Genomic DNA, 14,581 nt, shown 5'->3' with positions numbered 1-14,581 from the left:
TCACAGACTGTCCTCCATGTTATTTTCTCCCTCACAGACTGTCCTCCATGTTATTTTCTCCCTCACAGACTGTCCTCCATGTTATTCTCTCCATCACAGACTGTCCTCCATGTTATTTTCTCCCTCACACACTGTCCTCCATGTTATTCTCTCCATCACAGACTGTTCTCCATGTTATTCTCTCCCTCACAGACTGTCCTCCATGTTATTCTCTCCCTCACAGTCTGTCCTCCATGTTATTTTCTCCCTCACACACTGTCCTCCATGTTATTCTCTCCCTCACACACTGTCCTCCATGTTATTCTCTCCCTCACAGACTGTCCATGTTATTCTCATCCTCACAGACTGACCTCCATGTTATTCTCTCCCTCACAGACTGTCCTCCATGTTTTTCTCTCCCTCACACACTGTTCTCCATGTTATTCTCTCCCTCACACACTGTCCTCCATGTTATTCTCTCCCTCACATACCATTCTTCATGTTATTCTCGCCCTCACACACTGTCCTCCATGTTATTCTCTCCCTCACACACTGTCCTCCATGTTATTCTCTCCCTCACAGGCTGTCCATGTTATTCTCATCCTCACAGACTGACCTCCATGTTATTCTCTCCCTCACAGACTGTCCTCCATGTTTTTCTCTCACTCACACACTGTCCTCCATGTTATTCTCTCCCTCACACACTGTCCTCCATGTTATTCTCTCCCTCACACACTGTCCTCCATGTTATTCTCTCTCTCACAGATTGTCCATGTTATTCTCACGCTCACAGACTGAACTCCATGTTATTCTCTCCCTCACAGACTGTCCTCCATGTTATTCTCTCCCTCACAGACCGTCCTTCATGTTATTCTCACCCTCACACACTGTCCTCCATATTATTCTCTCCCTCACACACTGTCCTCCATGTTATTCTCTCCCTCACAGACTGTCCATGTTATTCTCGCCCTCACAGACTGACCTCCATGTTATTCGCTCGCTCAGACTGTCCATGTTATTCTCTCCCTCACACACTGTCCTCCATGTTATTCTCTCCCTCACAGACTGTCCATGTTATTCTCTCCCTCACAGACTGTCCTCCATGTTATTTTCTCCCTCACAGACTGTCCTCCATGTTATTTTCTCCCTCACAGACTGTCCTCCATGTTATTCTCTCCATCACAGACTGTCCTCCATGTTATTCTCTCCCTCACATACTGTCCTCCATGTTATTTTCTCCCTCACACACTGTCCTCCATGTTATTCTCTCCATCACAGACTGTTCTCCATGTTATTCTCTCCCTCACAGACTGTCCTCCATGTTATTCTCTCCCTCACAGTCTGTCCTCCATGTTATTTTCTCCCTCACACACTGTCCTCCATGTTATTCTTTCCCTCACAGACTGTTCTCCATTTTATTCTCTTCCTCACAGACTGTCCTTCATGTTATTCTCGTTCTGGTATATGTATGTAGTTTATTTATGAATGCTGATTGGTCACGGGGTTTACATCTCGAGCCAATATCGCTGATTGGTCGTGGCCGGCCGGGCGCGACCAATCAGCAACGCGGGATTTTGGTTACAAACAAACAGACCATTAGACAATTATATATATAGATATAGATAGATGGAATGATGAATACGATGGATGGATACATATGATGGATGTGATACATTTATTTTTCATATTTATTAATGTACTTTTAAAATAAAACTACAGGACATGAATTTATTACTTATTAGTTTACTATTTTCTTCTAGAATATTTGCATCCATTTAATGCAAAATTCACCATTGATGGCTGCCGGGAGATCCTGGCATCAGTAGACGTATCCTTTACTACTTATTTATTACTTTATTAATAGGGGTGAATGGCATCACTAGTGTTTCTGACCAGTCAGATATACGGCTTCTTGAGTCATCGGTCCCTGTCACCTGTGCACCGGTGGGAAAGTGAACACTCAGTAGTTTCATATAACACGTGGCTAATTTGAACTTTATGGCCGTGTATAACTTCTAAAAAATCAAGTTGTCCCCTAAGCAAAGGAAGGGGTAACTTGCTGATGACTGGAGGTCCAACCATTAGGACTCCTAGTGATCCTAAGATGGAGGCTCTGGGACCCGGTGTATACAGCTCTGTCGGCCCATCCTGAATGGAGCGGGGAGGTGAATGCTTGTCCCCCACTCTATTCACTGTCTATGGGACTGAGTGCTCAGCACTCTATGGCCACATAGACAAGGAATGACGCAGGGGATGAGCGAGGGCACCTACGCTCCACTTAAGAGGAGGCTGCAGATCTCCATTCTTCAGCTTTACAGAGCCCTGGACTCAAGATCCCTGGAGGTCTCAGTGGTCATACCACCGGAGATGAGCAAGCTATCCACTGTTATAGAGATAACTTTATATTTTATGAATATACTTTTAGGACGGAAGGGGGGGGGTGGCATCATAAAATCACAAACTTGGGCGCCATGTTGGAGGACGCTGAATCTAATCCTACTTGTGCATCCATCCAGTTCTTTTCCTGTACATAGTGATGTAGAAATACTTGGCACTCATATAGGTGTGTTCAAGAACTTATTTATTGAGTGAAGAAATTCCGGAAAAAATGAGACGTTTCGGTCAATACCTGACCTTCATCAGTCATCTGGATAGAGGAGATCTGTGTGGCAGCGCGCTGTGTGAGAGTCTGCAGAGTCCACTGCTAAGACAGGAAGCGCTGGCCTTTCCTGTACATTGACCATTTTCCTAAACACGCATGTAGATCTCCAAGAAAGCAAAACTTGATGCAGGAACATTTGCTAAATTGTGGAAAATGATAACGCAATATAAGGTAAATAAAAGTTACATAAAGTAAAAAATAAAACTAAACCGTTTCTTGGCATTGTCTTTTCGTTGTGACTGTGACATCTACAACATGGCTGGTTTGGATTTAATCCCAGGACCGCTGCATTGCATGGCTCAGTGCTAACCACTGGGGCACTGGGAATTATACTGACTTCAGATAACAGAGCGGTAATGTAACAATATACTATTTTCCAATATACTTTCTGTATCAATCCTGAGCCATTTCCACGATCCCTGCTCGGTTTGATCGACGGCACAATTCTGATACCTGCATTGCATCTGTGACGAGCCGTGAGCCTGTGTGCCCATCACATGGCTGGGACAGATGGAAGCACAGCGGGAAGTTTCCTTACAGCAAGCAGAGATCTTTAAATGTGAGGAATTAATGCAGAAAGTATTAAAAAATATATATTATTTTCTGAAATTGTAAATCACTTTAACATGCATTCAGTGTGGGAAATGCTACGTATGAAGCCTTAATATGTTTCTTTTTAAGGATCATTTTAATCAAGTGAATACCAATGGCAGTGGATACATCAATCTGACGGAATTACGCAAAATAATAAAACAAACAGGTACAGTGCGGATCTGCTGAATCAGATACTATGGATGAACAGATTTGTAATAGGACCTTTATTGCCACATATGTATCTATACTCCAGACAAAAGTGATACAATGTTACACTGAGAGTGGAGCGCGGCATAAGGACTCAAAGAACCCGATGCAGCGCTAGGTGTAATAATGTATCACTTCTGCATCTCCCTAAATGCTTTCTACATTGCTACATTTATACACATGGTCACGGAAGGTTCTGCCATACAATGCACCACCTCTCCCTTCTGCACAGACTTGATTGGGTTGACTCGACCAACCTTACACAATCACACAATCAATAATACTGCTATAATGGAGCCCGTCTGGTTCCCGTCATAATAGATCATTTCTGATGTGAACAGTGCCTAAGATGTGTGACCACTCCACCCCTCCAGCAGATAGCTAAAATTAGTGTCAAGCCCCTTCCTCTTACCATTGGTGGGCATCTTTCCTGTCTCCTCTGGCAGAATATATAATGTCAGAGAAGACGTGAAACATTTTTTCGCTGCACTTTGTAAATGCTCTTGCACTTAATCGCTAAATAACAGCAAACAAAACGTCTCCTATTCGACATTCCAGGTTCTCCGCTCCCTCGGGTAGCTGAGAAACCCTAGTTTTTGTGACATTTGACGGGTGCTAAGGATTAATATGGACCCTTAATGATCGTTGTAAAAAGGTGTATTGGTGGCCATTAATGAGTTAAATAGTTTACTGCACTTGGATGTAACTCTGGATCTGTTATCAAAGTCAGGGTTGGTCTTAGATTGGATGATGACCTCGGCCATACCTTCTCCTTCTATTGTGTCCCCTGCCTTACGGGGTACTATATAGTGCCCAAACACAATGATACAACGTCCATATAACACTGCGCCACTATTCATATAATGCACTATTCAGTGTCCAAAATAATATTTTCCAAGCAACATTGCATTAGATTGGGGTCAAGCATCTTGTTAAGTGCCACCACTTAGTAGTGACAAGTTAAAGGGTCCCGGCCAAAATCTTCCATCCCATTCAGTGAAACTCAGCGCAAACCGCCGACACTTACTGTATATATTTATAGGGGCATCATTCTATCACAACCTGGGTCCTGCCCAGATATTTCCTGCTCCTCCATGGCTCGGCATCGTATACATGCACATGGCCAAAGATAAAGCCAAATTTATTGTGAATGTTTGCCAGTTTATGCGATTACTCCGGTGCAACATTGTAAATGCGCTGTACAGACACTACCATTGAGAAATGATCCCACGCGTTTTATATCACTACCACATGGCGGCCACGTTGTCACTAATGGATGTGTGACTACTTGTTTGATTCTCTTATTATCTAGGGCTCAATGTCCAAAACGATCTTCTGCAGCAGCTTTTTGCTCGATATTCAAACGATCAAGGGAAATTAAGCTTTGTTGACTACCTGGTCTGTACAATGCGACTGATCGGCTTTATGGGTAAGTTCTGGACCAATTAGTTTATAGACTAATGAAGTGAAATAATGGGTATTGTGGTGTACAGAAATAATATCAGTCCATCCACACGAGTATCAAGATGGCAGCGATGGGGACCTTCAGCAAGCCAGTGTTGGCCGTGGTAACCCAGCCGGAACTCATTTTTAGCCACAGCTATTAGACACGGGTGACGGCTATGCAATATACCTGGCTTCTACTCGGGGTGGAGCGGGCTCGGCTTCTGAGCCTGCTCCACACTTGCAGACCCCTGCCCAGAACGATTATTACCATCCTACAGCGGGAATGGGTTAAAACAGTACCAGAATTTGCAGCCGGAACTCCTAAATGCTTTCAGTGCCCCACCAGTACAAGGTGACCATCTTCCACCCAAAATTCTCCTGTCTTCCCAAAATGGTGTTAACTTTTCACCTTTAAGGAAGTCTGCAAGCACAAAATGAGTATCCAAACTAAAGGCAGCCTCCTGTATGGGACAAAGTCCTAATAAAATTATCACTTGGGTGCTTTAATCCATTGCTGTTTTTGCATGAAATTCTCCTATTTTTTCAAGTATGCTAACGAGGTACTTGGTGCACCCTTGGTGTAGCCAAATGGTTGGGTGCCCCTTCCCAGCTCTTATTCAAGATAATAACAGCTGATCAGTGGGGGGTGCTGGGCGTCAGACCACCACCGATTTGATGCTGATGACCCATCAAAAGGAAAGACCATCAGTAAGAGATACCCAGACAGGCCTTCTTAAACATAAAGCTATCTTAATCCACCATGCATAATGGTTATCAATATTAGGCCCTTTCATCACCAAATTCCACCAAAGATATTGGATATTAAAAACTCAACCACTTTAGACCTCCATGGATATTACCAGGAATACAATCAATAACAATGCAAAAATGTATCAAGTTGGGAAAGTGAACATTGTTGGAGGTTGTGTGTGGGGGAAAGGATACTTTGTAGTCTCTTCTGTGGCCACCATTATACTTGGCAATCCATCTTTGGAAACATTGTATTTGTCTCTGGAGACTCAACCTCTCCTTTGGAACTGGAAGATGTATGCAGAGAAGGTAAAAATCTACTGCTCATATACTTGACGTGTGTACATAGCCTAACAAGTAGCACTTGTTACACCTGAGAGGAGCACAAGACCAATGTGGAGGCAGCCATTACAAAAGTAAAATGTTAAATACAGTTACTCAGCAACTTTTAGTCTATGTGCACACATAGAATGGTCCACTGCGGATTTTTCCGCAGCGGATTTGATAAATCCGCAGGGCAAAAACACTGCATTTTTCCTGCGGATTTACCGCGGGTTTTGTGCAGATTCCACTGCGGTTTTACACCTGCGGTTTTCTATTATAGAGCAGGTATAAAACCGCTGCGGATTCCGCACAAAGAATTGACATGCTGCGGAATGTAAACCGCTGCGTTTCCGAACGTTTTTTTCCGCAGCATGGGCACAGCGTTTTCAGTTTCCCATAGGTTTACATTGTACTGTAAACTCATGGGAAACTGCTGCGGACATCAAAATCGCATCGTGTGAATGTAGCTTTAGGGTTTCTTCATATGCTGCATTTTTCCTCAAGTTTTTTAAGGTTGTAAAAAAAAAAGCTGCAGTTTACATTACCGGCAAAGTGAAAGAGATTTCTGAAATCTCAGTTTATTTTTATTGTACATTTGAACCATTATAACGTTTTTTCCCCATCTACAGCTTGTCAATTCTTTCAGTGTTTTTGCAGTGTTTTTCTCCTTGTCAAATTTAAGGGGGGGAACACATCAAAAACGCACATAGAAAGACACTAATTTTACACACCATTTTTCTGGCCAACACTATGCATTTTGGTGCTGAAAAATCTGCTGCATATACTTGACGTGTGCACATAGCCTAACAAGTAGCTGTAATCTGATCTCTCAGTGAGCAGACAGACCCTCTTGTCTTGAGCAGGAGACATTTTAGCTTTTTTTCCCAGAGTGAGTGATAAGACCCGGAAGCAAGGGTTGAGGGGGACAGAAGCGGCTCATAAGTGGAGAAAGAAGCAGATTTCTCTCAATATACTGTATATTACAAATCCTTATGTTTGCTTTTTCTACTGATGTACACAAAACTTATTGAAAAGACAGTGAACATTTAACTTTTTTTTTCACAATTTCAGAAACTTTTTCTAAGTTGTCAGCTGATGGTAAAATTACAAACATGAATGTTGAGAAGGTGAGTGGTCATAAAGGAAGACAGACTGTATATGTATATGTGCATGGCATGTAATATGACAAGACACGGCAAGTGAAAAGGGAAATGCTCTGAAAATCAACTTCTGATTTTCTACAAGTCAGACTTTCTTCCTTCGTTAGCGTCCCCGGCGCCTGTGCTGTTATTTTTTTTTTCGGGCATGCGCAGTTGCGCTGCCCTTCAAACTTACAGCGCAGGCGCCGGGAACGCTAATGAAGGAAGAGGAGGCGGCGCCGGGCGCGCAGAGGCCATGAGTGACGGCTGTGGTGCGTCTGTGTTAAAGGGGAAAGACCTGCCCCAGGGCAATTTCAAGGTATGAGGGCCAAATTTCAAAAACGATTATTTCAGCAGTGCCAGGAACAAGAACTAAAAGCCACCTTGTCAGAACGCAGCATTAGTGCTGCACAAGATGGCTCTTTTAGTTACAAATGCCTGGGGGGGTGACAGGTTCCCTTTAAGGCCTCATTCACATACTGCAGATTTGGACAGTCTTTTACAGCAATATTTTGAAACCATAATGAGGAACGGATGCAATGAAGAGAAGTCTGATAAATCCTTCCACCCTATGCTTAGGATCCACTCCTGGTGTGGGCTTACAAGTGCTGATGCAAAATACTAATCAAGTCTGCAATGTGTGAATGAGGAATCAAGAGTAGCCATAGATCATGTAATGTGGGTATGATGTGCAAATGTAAAGATCGCTCAAGGATTTTCATGTTTCCCATTAGAGAGTAAGTAAGCTTTTTTTATTGACCTCCCGGCCCGGGCACTGCAAAGTTATGACTGTTTGCCATACACTTCATTACCTTATTTTGCTTTCATCTTTTGCAGACTAAGCTGCAGTGCTGTTTCAGTCGATGCTCCTTTAGAATATGTTCTCAACTGCTGCTTGGCAAAGATCTGTATGGGAAATAATAATCCATTAGCATGGGAGGTTGGGAAGCAAAGGGGCTCAGACATGAAAAGTGCTGTACGCAGAATGTATATAGTGTACAGACACTGCTGAGCAGCAGCGGAAAGCAGCTTCTAAAAGGAGCCTGAAGTTGACTTTGAAGCAACACTGGGGTTGGAAAGAAAGAAGCAAAATAAGGTAAATATGGCAAAAATGTATCACTTAGCAATGCATAAAATAATATATATTGTAGGGATCCACTCTTTCAGGTAGGCATTAGGTGGCAATCACATATGCAATGTGGTTTGGTCCAAACATATGCAGCTTTATTGCTTTCATAAAACTCCAAGGTATTAAAAAACTAAACAGCCTCTTCTGGGCACAAAAGTAACACAGCAAATAATCAGTTCATTCAGCAGTCACATATATGTCAGTACAGGCTCACCCAAACAGATTGCAGTCATCTCTCCATGAGCAAACTTCATACACAGAAGAGGTACAGTCCTGTCTCGGTATCACCTTCAGCCTGAGCTCCAACAGCTTTCAGCACCAAACAGAAATGTTCAATGCCATGCACAGTTCACACTGAACAAGCTGCAGCTTCCACACATTGCTCTGCAGCTCCAACACACAAACTTTTCAGCTTCCCTAGCTGACCCATGCACTCTCCATACAGAGAGAGCCTCTGATTTGTCTCTCTCCCAGCTACAGCTCACATTTTGTTTGGCCACTCACCAGCTTCAACACACTCGACTCTGCTCAACCCGCAGCAGACTAACACAAGGTGAACCCATTTACTTGTTCTTTGTCAAAGCTAGCCAGGGGCATCTAATTAAGACCTGTAGTCCCAGGGTTCAATACAATCCTACCTGGCTTTGCTACATAATTGAATATAAACATATATATCTATATCTATATATATATATATATATATATATATATATAGATATATACACCGTAGGTTCTGTATGTGTATATATATACATATATATACATATGTGTGTATATGAAAACATTGTTTAGTTGTCCCCTAAATATTTGTCCTCTATAATCAGAGATACGTGCAAATTTTCAATAACAAATAATTAAAAAAATATACATTATAATCATTATTATTTTTACGCTAGTGCTACACAGTGACACACGGTCACAAGTGGGTGGCAGAAAAATTAATACAACTTTATGAGCATCTTCTTTGATTCACTTTTTGGGGAAAAGTAATAATTCTGATAATAAAATGAGGTATGCTCGCCTATAAAACAAGAAGTTTCTTAGGTCATCTGACCACTGAGGCTCATGATTGGCTGCAGCGATCGGTTAAATGAAAGAGAATATCATCTGAGGCACAACCCATGATGTTCCATTCTGGTTACTTGATCGCTGCAGCCAATCACAGGCCTCAGCAGTCAGGTGATCACTTCCTGTGCCGCCGCAGACCACCGGAGCTGCTAGAGCTGAATCTACAAGGATGACAGCAGATGATTCTGTTGTTGTTTTAGAACCCTCTCTTTAATTTTGGAAAATGATCTTTGAAGTTTGTCAACCCATGTAATCAAAAAAACAATTGCAGACTATTTAGTAAATTATACTTTAGTCTTACTTTGCAGCCAACAATCCCTTAAAAATAATTAATTTCTATTATTAATTCATTAATATACATAATCCCACTTTCTTTCTTTTTTGTTTTTTTACAGTGGCTGCAATTAATGATGTAGAATCAATTTATAATGCTAACGGACACTGTATGTATGAAGAATGGATGAACAAGGTTTGGGCCCCTCCAGGTCGGTGGACATTGACCAGAACTTGGCCAGAAGTGCAAGAATCCTGTAACTTATGTATTACTGAACTACTCAATATATATCAAAATGAAAAAATAAAAGACAGAATTTTCATCCTTTTTCTCTAACAATTTCTTAACATTGCTAAAATTATCCCATCTGGAAACTTTAAGTAATTTCCACTATAGAATTTACTTGTAGAACTTGACATGTGTTACAGGACCTTCCTAAATCTGGTCACAGACATGTGAGTTTGGTCAGCTGTTTCATGGATGACTGCTTTTTAGGCCACCACTTGTGAGGCCTTTAGTCCATTTGGAAGTCACCGAGATCGGACTCCGTGCATGTTTTTGGAACGCCCGCCGGGGCCGTGGGGTTACTCGGTACCGGGTCCAGTCGCAATTAAAGGGGTGGTCACGGTGGCAGCAACCCAGTCCGTGGCCCTGGGCGCCCAAGTAAAAGGGATAGTTTTTAAAGGGAGTTGTAAAGCAATAAAAGTTTGTGACGCCACCTGTGGTTCTCGGTCAGAGGTGACCAACGCTGCTTAAAGGGGTCCTCTGGGGCGATGGTGCTGCAGCAAGGGGCTCCCGGTGTGTTTGGCAGGGATGGTGAATGCCGGCAAATAAATGGAGGACACAGGGTTGCAGTCTTCAACTAGTTTACTGATGTTGAACAGCCTCAGTCCAGGGTACCGGCAACAGGTGTCGATGGAGTCCAGGCAGCCTGAAGAAGAAATCCCTTTGCCAGGCCAGTTTGGGAGCCTTCCACTTTGCGCTGACTATTAGTCCCTTGCTGCCTGTAGTGTCCTGACAAGGTCCTCGGTTACTCTCTGTCCTGGGACAGTCCCTGCATGGTAGGCAACTTGAGCCGTCTCTTGGGGTCTCTGTACACGGTGACTTCGGGCTCTAATTGTTGCTGTACCTCAGGTATTATGTGGGCAAGTCACTTTTAGTTTCCTGCCCTCCGGGTCTGCTGTGGGACCTGTAGTTCCTCACGACCTTGGGCTCTCGGTGCCCAGTTCCTGCACTCTAGCTTAGAGGGGCCCAATCGCAGCCCTCTTCTAGCTCTCAAGTTCCTCTGTGCTCCTTCACTGTCTAGTACAACTGCCAACTGTCTGCACAAGACTAACTGACTCCTCCTCCAGACCAGGATGTATATAGGGAAGTTCCCCTTAAATTGGATTTAGAGCTCCCCCTTCTGAACTGGAGTCAGAAAGTGTTGCATATAAGGTTACCTGCCAAAGGGATCCCTCCTGTCTCCAGGCATGGCATTACCCTCTCCAAGAGGAAGGCAGCACCACTGTGGTACCCGAACTCCTGGGGTGCCACATTTTCACTCTTGTTCTTTGACCTTCAAGTAAATAAAGAGTGAAAAGTGGTACTCCAGTTTTAGTCCAATAGGTCAAATAGGACAAACTGGCAACAAAAAGGGTCAACGAGGGATCTGAAGGACAGCACCTAGAAGATGTTGCATCATATTTGCAAATGGTTGAAATTCTTGATTTTGCTGTACTTAAATGTGATAACGTGCTGATAATCTACAGTGTAAAGATTCATCAGAGATATAATATGCAGCATTGGATCTCTTCAGGCCCCTCCTGAAATCCTTCTTATGGGTTTTTTGACACATGTTCATATCAGGCTTCTTCATACTGCAACTTTATCAAACCAAGAGGGATAAAAAACATTTTTTTTCTACTGGGGGATATAAAATCAGATGAACAGGATCCAATGACCCTTCCTCTCAAATAAGTGGTTGAGTAGAAAATCTGACAGCTGTAGGTGCAGCTGAGCTGCTGTAAGGATTTGTTCTTCGCTTTGGTAGAAGTGAACCTTAGTAACAATATCCTGGGGAGGACCTTCTCAATATGTTTTTGTATGGCCCAGTGGATGAAATCCATCTTGAGGTGTTCAATGGGAATCCATGGTAGGAGGTCTTAGAATAGGCCTGAAGCTGTCGATTGCAAGTCTGTGTTTCCAGAAGGCTTCTAATTTGTAGGATGCTTCTGCAGGCCAAGTTCTCCCAGTTCTCTAATTTACTTGTGACAGTGTTGAAATCTTTTTGCAACATTTCCGTTTCTTTTTCATGAGAAACAAGAGCTTCTAGGACTAAGATGTGAGTGCCCAGTTTTCCTATTTCTTAAGTCTTTGGTGAGTTTATCTGACATTTTGGACAGTTTGTTATGCAAGATAGATTGAATTTGGCCCAATAGAGATGACTGATCATGTGAAGATCCATTTGACATGGTGGCTACAGACATGGAGTTGGTCTGTATTGACAAGTTTTTAACACTAAAGTTCGGATATGGCTTTAAAGAAAGCTACTACTTGTGATATAAAACAAGTTTATTTCAAAGTACAAAATTAAAGGATTAGTATGACTGCATACACTTTTGTATATTTTAACATACAAAGGTTAAGTACATATAAAGGTTAAGTACATATACTCACATCATCACCAGTGAGCTTTTTAAACATCATCCGTCTGGAATATCAGAGAAGCAACCACCAAGACAGAGAACTCCTGGAAATTTCACAAAACTGCATAGGTGTCCCCACTTATGCAGGTATTGCAACACTGTACACGCATAAGTGCAGTGCCCCAGAGTCCTGGTCGTTGCAGTAATGTCGTTCTCCCACCAGGGGGAGTGATGTTACGTCTGATGGTACTAAAGGAGTTCACCTGACGAGGTATCACAGTCACACACTACACTTCACACTCCGGCCACCAGGGGGAGCAAAGGTTCTATCTATTAGGCCACTCCTCACACACGGGTAAAACTGGTGGGTTGGATAGGAAGTCAGTCAGAAAGCTACCTGGGTTCGACCCAGAGAAGACCTGTCAGGCAGACAGGGGGAGAAGGAGGAACAACTGAGCTGCAGACAGAGGTCCCTGTCAGGGGTGGGATCCTGACAGAGACAGAGCACGAGATAGAATGTTACGGAGCTGCGCCTGCACCCATTGCAGCAGCATCCTAAGAAAGGACACGAAGCGAAGTATATTGTGGAGAGTGAGAAACAAGATCACAGCACAAGGAGATAACATCCTTCTGAGGTGCGTAGCCGGTGGCCGGAACACCGAGGGAGTAATAAGCTCTACGCATTACTTTGAAACACGGCAGGACAGTTAGCTCCTAGTTGGCTGCCCAACCTTTACACCTATGAAGACAACGGAGGCAAATTGTGGGAGAGGGGCATCACTAGGGTCCCTATAAAACAGCTCCAGGCCTACCCCATCATACGGGTCGTCCTAGCCATACCATCTGGGGGACGGAGAGAGAGAACATCAGAAACATCTACGAAAGTTGTGAGGACTATCCCGTGGTGCTCAGCAGGGAAGTACTACAACACACAGGTGCTAGTAGGAAGGCTACTGATTTCCACCTGCATAGGGGAGCTCTGCAAGAAATCCGCATTTTTTTTTTGTGTTTTTTTTTCGCGTTTTTTTTTAGCATTTTGCAAGCGTAATTAGCTTGCAGAATGCTAAAGTTTTCCAAGCGATCTGTAGCATCGCTTGGAAAACTGATTGACAGGTTGGTCACACTTGTCAAACATAGTGTTTGACAAGTGTGACCAACTTTTTACTATAGATGCAGCCTATGCAGCATCAATAGTAAAAGATAGAATGTTTAAAAATAATTAAAAAAATAAAAAAAATGGTTATTCTCACCTGCAGACAGCCGATCTCCTCAGCGGCTTCCGTTCCTATAGATGGTGTGTGTGTGCAGGACCTTCGATGACGTCGCGGTCACGTGACTGCGACGTCATCGCGGTCATGTGACCGCGACATCATCGCAGGTCCTACACACACACCATCTATAGGAACGGAAGCGGCAGCATGCACTGATGAGAGGCGGGAAGACTCCGGGGGCCATCGAAGGTGAGTATATGACTATTTTTTATTTTAATTCTTTTTTTTTTACCAATTATACGGTGCCCAGTCCGTGGAGGAGAGTCTCCTCTCCTCCACCCTGGGTACCAACTGCACATAATCTGCTTACTTCCCGCATGGTGTGCATAGCCCCGTGTGGGAAGTAAGCAGATCAATGCACTCCTAGGTGTGCGGAATCCCTGCAATTCCGCAAATTTAATGAACATGTTCTTTTTTCCGCGATGCGATTTTTTTCGCGGAAAAAAATGCAACATTTGCACAAGAAATGCGGAAAACACTGAAAATAATGGGAGGCATATGTAAGCAGTTTTTTTGCATTTTTTTCGCGTTTTTATTACGTTTTTATAGCGAAAAAACGCAAAAAAACCACGAAAAATACTGAATGTGTGCACATGGCCTCACAAACAATAAACATAGGACTATTTGTGAGGTAAAAATCTTCAGACAATGGGAGTAAACAGTTCTCAAGATTTTGTCACTATGAACATTGTCTGTAAATGTATGACCAGTAATGCTGATCTGTCATGGTTTGCATGCATTCTGCCTATTTGAATATGGACTCAAAATATCAATTTCTATGTTCCCTCTACACCCCCTCAGAGTATAATGCAGCACCCCTCATAGAGTATAATGTAGCCCCCTTCTGAGTACAATGCAGCTCCCCTCAGAGTAAAATGCAGATGCCCCTCATAGAGTACAATGCAACCACCCTGAGTATAATGCAGCCCCACCATAGAGTAAAATCCAGCACCCCTCATAGAGTATAATCCAGTGCCCCCTCATAGAGTATAATGCAACACCCCCTCATAGAGTATAATACAGCCTCCTCAGAGTATAATTCAATCCCCACACACACACAGTATAGGGCAGCCCCCCACACACAGTATAATGCAGCCCCCCACACAGTATA

The 14,581-nt window shown here is 43.2% G+C and overlaps 1 protein-coding gene across 3 annotated transcripts in view; it reads left to right on the top strand.

Annotated features, from left to right (window-relative positions):
- LOC143809037 (calpain-13-like) overlaps positions 1-9,896 on the top strand; it is a 58,698-nt gene extending 48,802 nt beyond the window's left edge. For all 3 annotated transcript variants that reach the window (XM_077292204.1, XM_077292202.1, XM_077292203.1), the window contains exons 19-24: positions 1,740-1,807; positions 2,744-2,812; positions 3,323-3,401; positions 4,755-4,871; positions 7,034-7,089; positions 9,694-9,896. In XM_077292204.1, the coding sequence (XP_077148319.1) occupies positions 1,740-1,807; positions 2,744-2,812; positions 3,323-3,401; positions 4,755-4,871; positions 7,034-7,089; positions 9,694-9,714 (410 nt within the window). In that variant the 3' untranslated portion in view covers positions 9,715-9,896. The remainder of the gene's footprint in view (positions 1-1,739; positions 1,808-2,743; positions 2,813-3,322; positions 3,402-4,754; positions 4,872-7,033; positions 7,090-9,693) is intronic.
- Positions 9,897-14,581: the final 4,685 nt, after the last annotated feature.

The sequence above is a fragment of the Ranitomeya variabilis genome, chromosome 2 (assembly GCF_051348905.1).
Source record: "Ranitomeya variabilis isolate aRanVar5 chromosome 2, aRanVar5.hap1, whole genome shotgun sequence".
Lineage (NCBI taxonomy): Eukaryota > Metazoa > Chordata > Amphibia > Anura > Dendrobatidae > Ranitomeya > Ranitomeya variabilis.
The sequence above is the reverse complement of the archived record's forward strand: the minus strand, read 5'-3'. Positions and strand labels throughout refer to the sequence as shown.